Source organism: Carassius carassius, chromosome 6, assembly GCF_963082965.1.
Source record: "Carassius carassius chromosome 6, fCarCar2.1, whole genome shotgun sequence".
Lineage (NCBI taxonomy): Eukaryota > Metazoa > Chordata > Actinopteri > Cypriniformes > Cyprinidae > Carassius > Carassius carassius.
In genome coordinates this window covers 33496112-33513774 of record NC_081760.1, presented here as the reverse complement: position 1 = coordinate 33513774, position 17663 = coordinate 33496112, and the positions used below count along the sequence as shown (strand labels likewise).

Sequence of the window (17663 nt, the reverse complement as noted above, 5' to 3'; positions counted from 1 at the left end):
AGTGTCCCCAACTAAGCAAGCCAGAGGCGACAATGGCAAGGAACCGAAACTCCATCGGTGACAGAATGGAGAAAAAAACGTTGGGAGAAACCAGGCTCTGTCAAGGGGCCAGTTCTCCTCTGACCAGAGGAAACCAGCAGTTCAATTCCAGGCTGCAGCAAAGTCACATTGTGCAGAGGGCTCAACTGGTTCATGTGGTCTTGTCCCGATGGTTGTCTGAGACAAGGTCTTTACAGGGTATCTGTATCTGGGGCTCATCTAGTTGTCCTGGTCTCCGCTGTCTTCAGGGCTGTAGAAGTCCTTTCTAGGTGCTGATCCACCATCTGGTCTGGATACGTACTTGATCCGGGTGACTGCAGTGACCCTCTGATCTGGATACAGGCTGGATCTGGTGGCTACGGTTACATCGGAATAAGAGAGAAACAGACTAATATTAGCGTAGATGCCATTCTTCTAATGATGTAGCAAGTAAATCGGGTGGTATGGGAAGTGTTCCCGGTTCTGGGTTACCTAATTAATGTAGCCTAAAAATCCTTTAACGGATTTGGATATTAGAAGTGTATTAGTGTGTTACAGTATGTGTAAGCCAGGTTAAAGAGATGGGTCTTTAATCTAGATTTAAACTGCAAGAGTGTGTCTGCTTCCCGAACAATGTTAGGTAGGTTATTCCAGAGTTTAGGAGCAAATAGGAAAAGGATCTGCTGCCCACAGTTGATTTTGATATTCTAGGTATTATCAAATTGCCTGAGTTTTGAGAACACAGCTGATGTGGAGGACTATAAAGTAACAAGAGTTTGTTCAAATACTGAGGTGCTAAACCATTCAGGGCTTTATAAGTAATAAGCAAGATTTTAAAATCTATACAATGTTTAATAGGTAGCCACTATTAAAGTGGAGAGTTGATTGGGCTCCAAGGTGCTCTCGGGGCCAAAACCAAGGATCTGAAACCCCTCCTTGAGCTAAACGGAGGATCAGGATCTCTCCCTGAGCTCAACAGGGGATCAGGAGACATCACTGGGCTCAACGGGGGTGGGGGGTGGAGCCGACACTGGAATGAGCTCCGGGGCTGGATGAGGGTTGTGTGTCTTTTTCTCCTCATCATCCTCTCTTGGTTATGGGGGAATTGGGCAGCTGGTGTGCCTGACTCGGGAACGGCAGACAGGTTTGAGTAAGCCGCGGCCGGCGGGCTTGACTGATGAATGGCCAGTAGGCTTGACAACAGCGCAGCTTGCTGGCTTGAGTGAGCAGCAGCCTGCGGCCTTTGAATTAGGAAGCTCAAGGAAATCCTCCAAATACCGCTTCAACCTCTGACCTCAGCCGTCATCTGTTTTGGTCCGGTCATCTGTCACGTTACATTGTTGCAAGGGAGAACACAGGAGTCTCAAACTTCGATACTGAAAACGCAGGGTACATGCAATTCAGGAGGAAAATCAAACAACTAGTAACAAAGTTGACTGGACAAGGAATGAAGGAACAAATATACATAGGATAATTTACAAAACATGTATATAGAATAATCAATCAACTCAACAAGAACAGGAAAAAGGACATGGGTAAAACATGGAAAAACAAGTCCACAACACTGAAAGGGACCTTACTGGAAAGTGTTACCAGGATTAATAGAAGTTTCTTGCCAAGTACGTAGCAAACTTGTCATTGTGTGTTGCATTGAAGCGGTGCACTGAAGCTTGCGAAAGGGCCTTTGTGTGCTGGAAGTTGCTTGGATAAAAGAGCTAAATGACTGTTTCTGTTCTGTTTACAAAGCTGAGAACTTTAATTTCATCTCAGTGGACCTTCCTGAGTCTAGAAAATGACATATATTTAGATAATAACCAAGAAATGCTAGATATAGTACTAGAGCAACAAAGCTGTATTCTCTGATATGATGTGTTTGTTTATGTAGATATCAGGGAAATGGCTGTTGTTCCCCCTAACAGTCAACAGAGGGCATCCTCTCTGGAATTCCCTGTTTATCAGAAACTTGTTACCATAGTTACCACATACCTGTGTTGCATTTAGAGCTCATTAGTCAACCGTTAAACGCTCCCTTTGTTTCAAAGGTCATTTGTGAAGTCTTATTTGTAGGATTAATGCGATCCTGACCAGCTGTCTTTGTGTATCCCTTTTTATGCTCCTGTTATTGGATGTTGTTGTGCTGACCTAGTCTGTCTCTTGGATTTTAATCTCATGTAGTTGCACCAATATATCGGTCTATTATTGATCTGATGACAAAAAAAACTATTACTATTTGGCCTGTTGTTTTTAGTTGAAATTAGTATTATATCATCTAGACACTGCTAAGCTTCTACTATACAGCCCTCCTTTAAAACTGAAAGTTGAAAATGAAATGTCACTTCACAAAGTCTTGAAAGAAACTGAACAGTATTTACTGTATATTGTTTTTTACCTCAGATTTTCACTGCAATGTCTGAACTGTCCTGAGCGCATTCGCATCCTCTTCTTCAGCATGCGTGTGAGGCGTATTCTTCTTCTTGCTTAATGGTGAATCGCAGACTTATAAGTGCATTACCGACACCTAAAGTATCTCTCAGATGGACCATTGACACTGTATCTACAATCTCAATTAGGAGTGTCAATGGTCCAATTGAGAGATAGACGGCGGTAATGGACTTATATGTCTGCGATCTGAGGTAAGGCAAGAAAAAGAAGATGCTAACATGCTCAGGACAGTTCAGACATTGCGTTGAAAATCAGAGGTAAAAAAACCAATATAAATACTGTCCAGTTTCTTGCACAGACTAATCGTTTTGTGTCTTTACACATCAGTGTATTGTCACAAGCTGCAGGGTTTAATTTGGTTTTGTCTGTGTATGTTTTTTGACTCTCAAAGCTGTGATTCCCAGCCACTTACATTATATGACTGACAGACCGCAATGGATTGAGTTAAAAATCTCCATTTGTGAAAGTAACGTGACACGTGGCCAAGTAAGGTGACCCATATTCAGAATTAGTGCTTGGTATTTATACCATCCAAAGTGCACACACAGCAGTGAACACACACACAGAGCAGTCGGCAGCCCTTTTTGTTGTGGCACCCCAGGGAGCAGTTGGGAGTTCAGTGCCTTGCTCAAGGGAATCTCAGTCGTGGTATCGAAGGTGGGAGAGAGCACTGTAGATTCACTCCCCCCACCTACAATCCCAGCTGGCACGAGACTCAAACCCACAACCTTTGGCTTATGAGTCTGTCTCTCTAACCAATAGGCCAAGACTTCCCCACTACGGTGTTCTACTAAATAAACAAAGTCACCTACTTCTTGGATGAACTATCCCTTCAACATTAAAACTTCACGTTGAGTGATGACAGATTCTCAAGATAAAACTCTCCTTGTATATTTCCTCGGCTTTGACTGATGGTCTCTTTTCTTGAACTTCCACATACTGTAAGTTTAATTAAAAGCTGGCATTTTGTGTAAATACCAATGAGTTTGAGGATGATGGACTACTCACAGAAATTATTTTGAAATTAATCTAAATATTTGCTGATTTAAAAAGTATAAAATTCTCTATCAACAAGATTTGATGATAAATGAGTTATAGTACTAACTATATTACTACGGTGAAACTTAAAAGAATTAATATCTGACAAAAAAATGTACCAAAAAATTTAATTAAAATACACTTTAACACACTTTTGAAATACATTTTAAATATGCTAAATTGAATTTTTGTTTTAATTATTACAAATATAATCATATTATAGTATAACTGTAATGCCATTAAAATATATTTTAGTTGATTAAAATTTTATATTACATACAATTTAAAGGCATAGTTCACCCAAAAATGAAAATTACCTTTTACAATTTACTCACCCTCAAGCCATCCTAGGTGTATATGACTTTCTTCTTTCAGATGAATCCAATAAAAGTTGAGACTGGTTTTCCTTTGCTGTAAACAAAACTTGGCTCTCGCAGGGCTAGCATATTCTCACTGGACCTGACGCTACACCTGCATCCTACATCACACACTGAAACGCCACTGTCTCGTGAATGTGCATACAAAGCTAGAGATTAAGTTTTATAAATGCATCGATTTGCTTCAAAATGCCTTTATTAACCCCCCAGAGTAATGTGGAGCACTTTTTATGATGGATGGATGCACTTTTTTGGGCTTCAAATGCTCGACCACCATTCACTGCCATTATAAAGCTTAGAAGAGTCAGGATATATTTTAAAATCACTTAAATTGTGTTTGCCTCAAAGAAGAACGTCATATGCAGCGAGGATAGCTTTAGAGTGAGTAAATCATGGGGTAATTTTCATTTTTGTGTGAACAATGCCTTTAACCATATTTCAAATACAACAGAGGCAATTATGAAAGTACATGAAAAAGGTGTCTTTAAATCCCACTTACTGTAGACGGCTCAGAAAAAAAAATCACTCTTAAGTTCAACCAAATGTATTTAATATTTAAGTTATAATAAATTTGAAATCAATTACAAATAACATGCTTTTAGGTTTGCACTTCTTATTCACAAAAATGAACAAATTCTTACGAAAATGCCATGTCAGAGATGATCGTAAGACCAGGCAGTTCATCCATCTCTTTTTAAAGGTACTGTAAAGGGTCACGGCACTGCATAACTACAACAAATTGCTGTAACATTTCTTAAACCTGTAATTACCTTCCTTATATCAAATTAGGAACTTAAGAAATGCAGTGCTTCCATGAATAAGCTACAGTTCCATACTCACTACAGCCTTGTTTAAAGTGCAGAGTGGGTCTTTAATTACAACAGCTGATTCCCCAAGTTCTCATTTAAGCCTCTGATTAAATTTCAGGTCAACAGATTATGGAACCACTTACGAGAAACTCAATGAAAAAGTGGGCGTAAAGACCATTCTCAGCTATCTATATGTCAGCCCCAACAACAAGCGCAAGGTAAGATTTATTGCAATCCTATTCTTCCGTCTGGTACACCTACGCATTGTTAGTCTTCATGATGTCTCTTTTACGGAGGTGTCAAAACATTTTTCAAGGTGATTATGCTTATGTGCATGCACAGCTCAAACCCCCCTGCTCATTTATGACCGCTAACAGCATTGGAAGGATTTCACAGGTCTTCTTCTTGGCACAGTGCTCTGTTGGCTAATTTATCCTCTGGTAGTATTTATGAACCTTTCCTGCTTTTTATGAGATCAATGCATTTTAAAGATTCACTGACTACAGTATGCAATTTCTACTTTGAGACATAGAAGCATTCAAAGCAAAACATATACATATCATTAATATTGATAAGGCTGTAACTGATTTTTATTTTTTATTTTTTCTACCTTGAGGGCTAATGAATTATGAACTGGATGAAAAGAGATTCATAAATCGCTAGTGTTTTAATCAAAGGCATGGCAAGAAGGCTTGTATTTATGGCTTGAGGCTTGGGAGTTTGCTTTGACAGTGCAAGCTATCTTTCTCTGTCCTCCTTTTTTAAACCTCTTTTCCTCCTCCACACTTTTCTTTTATCAAGTACAGTCATTTATTGCTTAATGGTGGTTTTTAGTCAACTAATTATGGCCTGTAATGAAGATGGATTGCACATCCAGTAGTTAACATTAAGATGTGCTTAGCTACATGTTAGTTCTGTAAGAATTGTGTGAATTTATGTGAAACTTCATATACTTGGTCAAACTGGTCATATACTTTATGCATAGAATTATGCTTTGTTTTTATTATTATTTGTGTGTGTGTGTGTGTGTGTGTGTGTGTGTGTGTGTTTTTATTTTTCTTTTTTTAGTGATTCGGGATGAGCATCTATTTCTAGTAAATGAAACATATTAAATAATTTGTTTTATAAAAGTTTGAATGCTTCCCTATGATTTTATACATTTTTGTTTTCCCATTTTTTAAATCTGCATTTTTTTATTTTATTTATTTTTTTATTTTTGCTGGCTCAGTGCATAGCAAAAAAAAAAAGGAAAAAAAAATAAAAGAAAGAAAAATATCCTTTAGAGAAATCGGACTTCAAATATATGTAATATAATTAAAAGTTATTTACAGATGCAAATATATAAATTGCGTGTATATATTGGACAATTTAGTGAGGAAAAAAAAAATATAATAATAAAATATATCTCAGAATGGATCATTCCTGATTTTTTTCTGTAGTTTCTTGATTAAAAGATGCCAGCTAAAGTGTACTGTATAGTCAAATTAGTTGTGCCGCTACTTTTGGTTAATTACTGCCCCACACTGCTGCTCAGTCTTGTTCACTTCACTATTCAGTTAAGGTGCAAAAACTGTGGCAATCATAATGTAATAATCTGGGGTGTTTTTCTAACAGATCAATTTTGTGTTGCCTGCAGTTGTTGCTGCTTATTTAAGGATTCATATTTCCCAGCAGTTCTGAACCGGCAGATTTAATTACTTTGTGTCTAGATGGCATTTCTACCACCAACACACACACACAAATGTCACCAACATCTGCTCAACACTATACTGTATTGTTCATCCACTCTGAAAGCCAAAGGATAATCATTGTCTTCTGCAAAGTAGCAAACTTGTACACCAGAGGGGGAGAGACGAACCCACAGGAGATGTTTCTTCCTCTTGTTGCATCTAAGTGCTTCATTTTCCAGCCAGTAATGAAGGCGGAACCCAAGCTCACAGAAATAGCTCCTCTCACTTCCAACGGCATTATAAAACCAGGTCTGGGTCATAATTAAAGGCTCTACTATAAACATAATAAGAGCTCTGGGTCTAATACAATAGTCAACATCCATTTTTCTGCTTTTATATTAACATGTAATGTGGGATGGCTATTTATAAAAAAAACAAGCAGTGATTATGATTGATTGTGAATGGTGAACTGAAGCAGGGCAGGTCAATGCAGCACATCACAAAGAGCCATAATGAACATAGCGAGGAGTGGATAGTATAGCTTTATTAACCCATTAATGCTAGTTGATGGTGTTCTTGATGACTCAGTGGAACATATTCAACCCAAAGGTTATGGCTTCGAGTCTCTTACTGGCAGGAATGACCAGCACTCTCTTCCACCCTGATACCAGGAGTGAGGTAAAACCCTTGAGCAAGGCATCAAACCCAAAATGCTCCTTGGATGCCACAGCAAAAATGGCAGCCCACTATTCTGGGTGTATTCACGGTGTGTGTGTGTGTGTGTGTTCTATACTCACTACTGATTGTGTGCACTTGGATGGGTTAAACAAATTCAGACTATGGGACACTATACTTGGACATACCTCACTATCGCTTTCACTGTCAGAACAGTAGGAAATTTGGCTAAATTAATATGGCTCCAATATGACAAAAGTAACAAATATGACAAAAGCAGTAACTTCCTGCACTTCTGCTGGATACTGATAATTATTTTTATGTTATAGTAATAAACTAAATATAGTAAATTCTCTCTTTCTCTCTCTCTCTCTCTCTCTCTCTCTGTGTCTGAAGTGTTTTTCTAATACTGTATATTAAGGCAAAAATAAATATAGCAATTATTTACTATATATATATATATATATATATATATATATATATATCAATTCACCATGGCAACAGCTCCCGCCAAACAGCTGTCTGCATACTTCAGACTCTATACAAATGTAATTCTTCTCAGTGTTATAACATCACAGGTGAAAACTGGCAGAACGTTAGATTAATGAACTAATAGCTAATCATTTTATGGTATCTCATGGGCAAAAAATATATATAAAATAATAATATTAATAATAATATTTTAAGTGCAATTTTCTTATTTTACAAATGATCTGCCAATAAAGTAAGAAAATACGGCAGTGGCTATTTACACTAAGTGGAATTAACATACTTTCTTAGCCATAGATCCTATTTACAGTAGGCTAAGTGCAAGTAGCTCTAGATGCTATTTACAGAAAAAATGTACAGTGAAAATCGTGATCTATTCTATTTACCATGTAAAAGTAGCAGTTCTTTGCAACTGGCTAAGTGCACATACTAGGACCATGTGCACCTCACTATTGTTACACATTAACAGGATGCAATAATTACAGATTGTAAATGATTATATTTATTACAATTATAAATAGTTGCATCATTATTAAACACTCGTTAGGAACATTTTGTTCGTTTTTATTGAAAATAAATTCTAATGTGACATGTGATGGGAAAAGTGAGAAGAACGAGCTCGGCAAAAGCCGGACTCTATAAACCAATCAATCACATTACAAACTAGTTTTCCGTGCCCAAAACATTACTGCCTACACCATTGAAGCCGTTATTCACATGTGTCATATTTATCCTCGTCCTTATGTGTCGATGGAGGGTGGAGCTACAGTAGATTTGCACTTAGTAAAAAACACTCAGAATAAACTTGTTTTCCATTTGCATTAAGATTATTTTTATTACCACATTGGCATATAATTTCACTTAAGTAAAATGCACTTAATTTCCCCCCCTTAAAATCCCTCCCAGGAAACAAGACTAAGTATCTTATATAATTTTCTTATATAGAAAATCAATCTTTATTTTATAATTTTTTTTTATATTTGTATTTGGGGGGGGGGGGGGGGTGCGGTGAAAAAAAAAACACTTAGTAAGAAGAGCATTTTTCCAGCGTGCATCAATGAAGTGTTTAAAAAGGGTGAGGAGACCGAAAGAAACTCTGGGTTTACCGAAGAAAACCTGCTCCTGACCAGGTTAGGTTCATAAAGTAAGTTACCATGTTAACTGACTCTGAGTGTAAGTTACCTCTCTTTTAGAAACGGGCTTGACTTACCCTGCTTTCTCGGGTTTGACAAACCTCCCATTCTGAAACAGAAGACCTAGAGTTTCCCTCATTTCAGGGTAAACATACTCAGAGTTTTCACTTAACCTCCTTTGTGAAACGGGCCCCTGGTGTAATATGTAGTAAACATTTAATTAAAATTATAATATAATTTCACAAGAATGGTATATTTGTAATCAAGAAAATGCAGCCTTTGTGAGCATAAAAGACTTGTTTCAAAAACATTAAAAAATCTTACCGACCCCAGACTTTTGAACAGTAGTGTATGTATATTTACTTTTGCCTTATTTATCTGTTTGTTGGGATATTATAAACAAGTATTCAAATGTCATTTTAACATATTTTAGCAAAAATGCTAAATGAATATCTTCTGGCATGGTAAAAAAATATCAAATGGATGTGATTCATGCCTTTTAAATCTTCACTCTGCAAACCACAAAAATGCAGAATTAACAGCTTTACTTCATTAAATATACTAGTTTTTGTGCCTAATTTGTGTTCTCTTTCACTGACAGTCTCTAACCCGTAGCTGACCGCTTCTGATCTCAGGGTTTTGGCACCGCCACCGTTTCATTTTCCTCTCCACTGTCTACAATCTGCTGTGGTTGCACTTTCTGCTGCGCGCGTTTCCCCGTGGCACTCACTGTTCAAAACTACCGCATGGTGGTTTGGCTTCTACCTCACTAGTCTAATTATCCACCATCCTTTAATGATTTTAGAGAAATATTTTAGCCCAATATGACAGTCAGTTTTACAGGGTAAATTCATTTTCTCCATCTCATTACACTCTGACTTCATACAATCTTTGCTATAGCACTGTATGACTTGCAAAACATAATTTAGCAGGAACACTTTTCCCCTGGAACAGATTTTGGCATATTTTGGTATTTGTTGAGGCCTCAAATTCAATTTGTCACACCGTGTAATGCACTCCTAAAAGCCACTCAAATTTTCCACACTGAGAAATTTCTTTGTGAAATGTATAATAAAATTAAATCATTCACCCGTAGAGCACAGGCTATTTCAGGACAGCAATCATCTCGAGTAAATTTCATATTCACAACAAAGCTTTTTTGGCATTGCTCATTTTTCTAATTTAAATGTCTGCTTGCTTTTTCCCCGCACCCACCGCCTTGAACAAATTATCCACATGACATTTCGCCACCGAAACCAGAAGCTCCACATCCGATTATTTATCCTCCAAAAATATTCAGTCTAGCCCAGATTTAGACCATGGCCCATCACTTGGATGCGAGTTAGATTCAAATCACTCATTGCTTAGAAAAACATTTTTCTTGATTGATGTGACTGTATCCTAAGAGTCATTTCTTTGCAGGATAAGCTTCGCTAGATTAAATGTGTGTCAAAAGCCATCCTAATAATCTGTGTTCTCACCATAACTTCAATTATGTATTGAGTAACAACTTACATATATAACTGTGCACTAAATATACATGCATCATGCTAGTAAACTGTATACTAACAGTAAGTTTTATATCGTATCAGTTGTATAAAAAAATCCAGGCACCATAAATTGACTATTGAGTCATCCAACCACATAATGCCAATTGGTGAGTGAATTATTTGAACTAGATTTTTGTGAATTATATCAACTGATTCACTGAAAATATCTTGAACCAGGCATTGCTTATTCTCTTATTAATTATCTAAGGACAGCCTGCGAGATTCTGAGCATATAATAACCTCAGCCTCAGTCTGTTCAAAGCCGTTGTAATATAGGACACTTTTTATGATCCTTTATGGTGCCCTTTTTGAAACTCACAAACGCCAGTCACCATTAATTGTGCAGTATATTGTTCAACTCCTTTTGTGCTCTACAGAAGAAAAAGGACATAGAGGTTTGAATCTCAAGCTACACAAAGTCATACACATACAGAGATGAAAACCCACAATTAAATAATGAATACTGTACAACTGTGTCGTTGTGTGTAGTTGTGTGCATGTGTGTATGTTTAACACTATCTGTGCTTTATGAGTATGAAATTACAATAACTAGCAGGTAAACGTACTCCATCCCTAAGGAAATCTCATGCACTTTCATGTTCAAGGACCTGTTTTCATAATTTCTGCATCTCACAAAAAGGCAGATTTAAAAAAAAATTAAACATCTGCATTAAACACCCACTTGTCAGAAGTACACCACAACACATGGCCTGCTGGGATGCCAAGTGGTGAAATTAGTGTCATTATACAGTACACTCACAAATTATGGTTCATAATTGGCATCTGTGGTTCCATGTAGAACGTCCATGGAGTCTTTCCATTCCACAAAAGGTTCTTTAGATCATTAAAATGTTCTTCACATTAAGAAAAAAAAGAGATTATTTTTAAAACAGTTTACTGAAAGGTTATTTGGAACCAAATTAAGGTTCTATTGCATTGTTAAAAAAAAAAAGGAAAAAAAAAATGTTTTGCCTTTATTTGAAAGAATCTAGTGTGCATTGTATTTTAATATAGCAAGAGTGTCTGTGTCTCTTAGCATAGCAACACAGGTTTAGCTTCATAAACTGAATAAATACTGTAAATCATTGAAGAACCTAACAGCCGTTCTCAAATGAGACACATACGGGGCTTTTTTTGATAGGTGCTTATCTATCTTTAATTCATGACATACTTTGTGAGCACTGAATCCGTAGCAGTTTTTGTGTGCCGATGAAGTGAAAAGGCAAGAAGCTAGGCTTAATGAGTGAGCTTTTCAGTCGGTTTCTGAGGTGGTGTGGGCAGTTCTGATTGAATGAGCTCTGCAGGGGAAACACTCACTGATGGGGCGGAAGCAAACGGCATAACTGAGAAAGAAATAAAGATGAACATCTGTAAGCCCTCAGGCATCATTTCAAAATGCCTGCAATGAGTAGAGAGAGAACAGAGAGGTGATTAAAACAGGGTTGAGAGAGAGAGACATACTCTTGCATAAAAAAGACAAAATAACTTTGGGAAAAGGTTTTCCTTTTTTTAAGGATAAATTTATTATTTATTTTAATAATGAGGATAATCACTATGCATCCTTTGTAATGAAGAACAAATTCTTAGAACAGTTTCATTGTATCATAGTTCTTAATATTATTGGTAACATTGTGGTCGCAATGCAATGTTTGATTAATGCTTTCATGCTATTATATTATATTATATTATATTATATTATATTATATTATATTATATTATATTATATTATATTATATTATATTATATTTATTGTTATTTAATAGTTATTTAATATAATTATAGAATTGTTGTTTATTTTCTTCTGTAACAATATATTTTTTAAAATTGTATTTTTTATTTATTTTTATTTTTTTGCATACGATGAAAGTCAAATGGATCCAGTGTCATTTTAGACCCCATTGACAGTACAAACAGAGTAGAACAATTCCTCACAACATTTTATTTTTCTTCAGAAGAAAGACAATCATACAAGTTTGTAAGGTCAAGATGGCGAACTATCCCTTTAAATCATTCTAAAATGTACTTGTTTTGCCAGCTTGTTTTTTGATTGCTTTAACATGGTCAACTGATTCACCGAACATTAAATAGTTATGAGTGGCCACTCAGTGCCATATTTTTAGCCGAAATGTGTTAAAGTACCCCTTCTCGTCTGTATTCCCTTCCACGTTCCTAAAACCATTTCTTTTTAGCTTGGCTCTTCGGCAGACTCTCAATCACACACGAGACCTTTGCTTCATTTGCTCAGGCTCTCGTCTGACATTTCTCATTCTCATATGAAGACTTCACATTTTCCCTCATCGGTGGAAGGCACTGCATCCCTGACCTTTCTCTTCCCAAAGCTTTAATTAGGCTCAGCTTGCCTGACCAGCTCTCCGGTTCACCCTCAGTTTGGCTTTACTCCCCTCACCCTGCTGACAAGCTCGTATGTGTCTTTGGAAAGATAATTGCCAGATAACAGGGCTTGATCTTTTGGGGGAAAGAATTGTTCTCATGTCTTTATGTAGAGGGGGTGAATAAAAGGATATTCGCATACAAAGAGAATAAGAGATGAAGAACTTTGAAAGTACATTATAGGCAAAAATCTAAAGGGTTCCAACATGAAAGATTAATGCTGTCTTTCGGCCTTGACATTTGTTTCTTCATTATGAAAGGAGGACATTTCCCATTATGTAATATCACTTATTGTTAATTGATAATTTACAATTGTGCACCACATTCTTAAAAATAAAGTTTCCACAAGGGGGTTTTGCAGCAATGTCATAGCTGAACAGTTTTTGGTTCCTTAAAGATCCTTTCACGAGCAGTTCTTAATTGGACCCAAAAATGAAAATTCCTTGATTGTTACTCACCCTCATGTTGTTTCAAACTTACTTTCTTCTGTTGTACACATATTTTGAAGAATTTTGGTAACCAAACAGTTGCTGGTAACCATTTATTTATTTTTCTACCATGGACGTCAATGTACCTTTGAAATACCTTTTTTGTGTAGTATATAATACTGTATGTATTGTAATTTTAAAGCCGGATTGTTTAGATAGTTTTTAAGGTATTACATGCAAGTGCTGGAATGAGTGCCATCCACTCCCTCAAAGACGAGCCCTAAAACTAAGCCATCAGCACAATCTTTCAGTCAGAGTGGGAGATTGTGACTCCTGAGAAAGATTTTTAACATTTACCTGATTTTCTTTGCGTTTTAAATCATCCTGACCTTCAGCAACAACAGTAAAGTGTGCATAAAGTGTCTCAGCCACTATGGAGCTTATTTTTCAATGTTGCTAACTGATGTTTATGTGGCAAGTGTTTTTCATTGACATTAAAATGGGATGTGCTTTTTCTGTATAGAGCAGTCAGCCGTTGTATATTTGCATTTGAAATGAAAATGCATTTAGAAAATCTGATCTTATTGCTAGCTGTTCATCCATGCATGTTTTATTTAATTATGTATTTATTTTATTATCTCTCTCTCTCTCTCTCTCTCTCTGTCTCTTTTAAATAAAAATATCATAACTGGGTCTTCCAATAAAAATAAAAAAGACAGGCTTTTCTTCGGTGATGTATGCAGGTCTACTCCAATCATTTGGCCTGCTGGAACCTGTCACTACGAGCTCATGCTCATCTGCCTTAATATTTGCATGCAAAAAATTCAATCAACGACCGATCCAGTTTCTGTTAAATCCAGTGTTAGGAAAGTTACATTTAAAAGTAAAGCATTAAGGCGGTCGCACACCGGACGAGAAGCGCCGCGTCGCGTCGCGCCATATGTAGGACAACTCGAGGTATCGCACACCGGACGCGCACATTCTATATGTGCGAGCTCAATTTCGCAGGAAAATGGGTGAGTTTTAACTTCATCTATTATTATTATTTTTAAATATATGATTTTAATTGATAAAAGCTGAGTTTTGAACGTTAATTAATGAAAAGAATCTGTGTTATAATAAGTCTGTTATTGTTTTGTTGTATCTGTTGTCTAGACAACTGTTACAATATTGTTTTGCTAATGTTAGTTAGACAGCCTGAGTGAAAACGTAATCAAACACTTTGTAATGTTTTATTTCAATGAAACAAATGTACTGTATTTTAGTTTAAGTTTCAGTTTATAACATCTGGGTTTTTTAATATATATTTTAAATTTTCTGGTAATAAAGATATTCACTTACAAATAATTCACAATATACAAAATAATAATCTTAATATCTTAATAATATTTACATTATTTAACATATTAAAGTTTTTGAATGAATGCCCCATTTCTCCTGTTCTTCCCAAACAGATCAAATTTTGTCTGACAACAAAAAAAAATACTGCACTGATACTTTTACCTCGAAGAATGCAAAACAAAAACACAATATGGTGCTTACCACCACCTTGTTCAGGAGCTGCAGATGAGCCCGGAAAAGCACCTGCAGTACTTCAGAATGAGTACACAGCAAATGGAGGACCTGCTGTCAATGATTGGACCTGATATCACAGGGATGTCTATAAATTACTGGACACCAATTGGGCCAAAGGAAAAACTTCAGTGACATTGAGGTAAGCAATTTTCTATTTAACCTATTTGTATATCTGATTTACGCTTTAATAATATGTTGTTGGAAGAAAGAAGAATTAAATTCAAAACAATAATTCATTAAATGGACTTTACCATGTGAGCCATATGACAAGGTAACACAGTAATGTACACATGGATACTTTTAATAAAAATAGTTGCAGGAACAGTATCAATAATATAATCTAAAACATAAAACTGGATTAGGAAACTATTTCCAAATCAATTAACCAACGAAGCAAGCAAAAGAGACAAACAGAAAGACAGAGAGACAAATAAATTAATAAATATCATTGAATTATAACTATGAATATAAATAAATATATTACATCTCATTGAATTATAACTATGAATATAAATAAATAAATATATTACATCTCATTGAATTATAACTATGAATATGGCACATTATATGTTGAGGAAGCTGAATTTTAATGTGGAGTATTCCAGCTACCAAACAGTGGTCCTGTGTGGTAACTAGGCACACCTAGCCCATGATGTGTCTGACTCTGTGCATCCAGGTCATCCAGGATACGTAGCATCTCTATTTTAGCTCTGGTTTGTTCTCTTTTTCCCAGAGATCTCATTTGAGGTGCTAGACTTAGAAAGAAAAGCTCAGTTTCATCATTTTGTTTTGGTGGCACTGTTGGTGTTACTAAAAAGTCCATAACTTTTTCGTTTATTTGTGTGTTTGGACTTATTGAGTCATTTCTTCTTTTTTTTCTGGGTCTCTGAGGCTGTTCTTGAACTTCTTCACTTTCAGTCCCTGCTGTCTCTGGTACTGGGCTTTCCTCTTCTGATATAATTTGTGTGTCTAAATCACCTTCATGGATCGACCCATCCATAAAGTTTTCGAAATCCACATTACTGATTGTACTGGAGAAAAGACAGAGGGACACTTTTTTTTTTTACCACCATTAAAGGGATAGTTCACCCAAAAATGAAAATTATGTCATTTCTTTCCCTCATGTTGTTCCAAACCTCTAAAACCTTCATTCATCTTCAGAACACAAATTAAGATATTTTTAATTAAATGACAGGAGGGTGAGTGATTAATGGCAGAATTAAAAATTTTGGGTAAACTATCCCTTCAAAAGTCTTCTTCAAGGCATACTTTAGTCATATGCACTTTGTTACAAAGTTAATTGAAAGTGCATTACTACAAATTACTACAAATTTAACCTTCTATTTTGTAGAAATACATTCAGGTAGGAAATCGCAGCAGCATATTTCCATTCCTTTTGACGCACTGCTCCAGAGCCACTTGGCAAGTGCTGTCTTTTTTTCCACTTGATGTAGTTGTCTCGAAGTGACTTCCATCTTGTCCTGCACTCATTTTCTGTGAAGAGATAGAAATGTTTATATTAATGTTTGTTTTACAGGTATCTGGGCTCAGGAAATTCAGTCAGAACACTTGCCTTCCACTATCTTATGGGAGAGAGCACAGTGGCTAAAGCCATCAAGGACACATGTGGTGCAATTAACAGGTGCATGATGGATACACACCTAGCAAGACCTACTGAGCAGGAGTGGAGGAATATTGCTTCGAAGTTTTCAACTAGGTGGAATTTCCCTAACTGCATAGGAGCGATAGATGGGAAGCACATCCTCCTCTTTCCACCACCTCATTCAGGCAGCCTTTACTTCAATTACAAAAAAACATTCTCTGTAGTATTATTGGCTGTGGTCGATGCTGAGTATCGCTTCCGTCTAGTCCATGTTGGAGAGTATGGACGGTCAGGTGATGGGGGTGTCTTTGCTGGCTCATCCATAGGCCAGGCATTGGATGCAAAAAAGCTGGAGGTGCCAGATAATCAGCAGCTACCAGGAGCAGAGCATCTGGGGAACAAGCCATTCACCATTGTTGGGGATGCAGCATTCCCATTAAAAACCTACCTGATGCGGCCTTACCCTGGTCGAGACATATCCAAACAACAACGCATCTTCAACTACCGATTGTCTCGAGCGCGCAATGTGGTGGAAAATGCCTTTGGCATTTTGGCATCTCGCTGGAGGATCCTGCATAGCAGGATCAACATACACCCTGACAAAATAAACAGCCTTATTTTGTCAGCATGCCTCATGCACAACTTTCTTCTCAAGCCAATGGAAGTAGAGAGGTGGCTAAATACCAGTGCTCCAATTGCTGGATCAATTGAGAGCATCTCTGCTGCTGGTGGACCTCGTGGTGCAAGGGAGGCCTACACTGTTCGAGATAAATTCTGCTCTTTTTTTCAACTCTGAAGGACATGCGTCTTGGCAGAATGAAATGGTGTAATGATCACTATAGTGTGGTCTTACTGACCTTAATAATTTAATTGATATTAGATTTGATCACTTCCTAGATATCTTATTCTTTCTTAGCTCATAATTTAATCTCTGATTATCATTAGCATTCTAGATTAACAATCATCAATTATTAGCATTATTTTGTATTATTATTATAATAGTTATACAAGTTTTTGTATTATTATAAGCAATTTCAACATTTTCTTATGCTGTAACTACCAATATTGATTTGTTTGCTTAAACATAATCTTTGCATAAGGTATGCTTATTTAATTATAATCATATTACTGTTGAGGTAGTTTTTCTTAATTCAACTTGAGTATTTGTTTACTTAAAATAACAATTGTCAGTTTGTGATAAACATTAATGATATTTTTAAAGACATTATGAAATTAAGACAATGTATGTACTGTACATTATTTTATGATTGTACTGTACAATTACATACAGTTGTTGCTAACGACTGTCACTGAACATTTTACCTCAGATAGAAAAATAGACATTCTTACCTGAAAAACCGATGACATCGGCAATCTTCCTCCATGATGATGACTTCCTTATGTTGTCTTTGAAAATTCTATGGTTTGTTGCATATAATTCTGGGTATTTTCCTACTTCGTTGAT

General features: G+C 36.4%; 1 protein-coding gene across 3 annotated transcripts in view; it reads left to right on the top strand.

Annotated features, from left to right (window-relative positions):
- Positions 1-17663, top strand: part of LOC132142692 (VPS10 domain-containing receptor SorCS1-like) — a 167412-nt gene that overhangs the window by 97157 nt on the left and 52592 nt on the right. For all 3 annotated transcript variants that reach the window (XR_009434101.1, XM_059552753.1, XM_059552754.1), the window contains exon 3: positions 4803-4902. Coding sequence is in view for 2 of the 3 variants with exons in the window: in XM_059552753.1 (XP_059408736.1) it covers positions 4803-4902 (100 nt within the window). In the remaining variant the exon portion in view is untranslated. The remainder of the gene's footprint in view (positions 1-4802; positions 4903-17663) is intronic.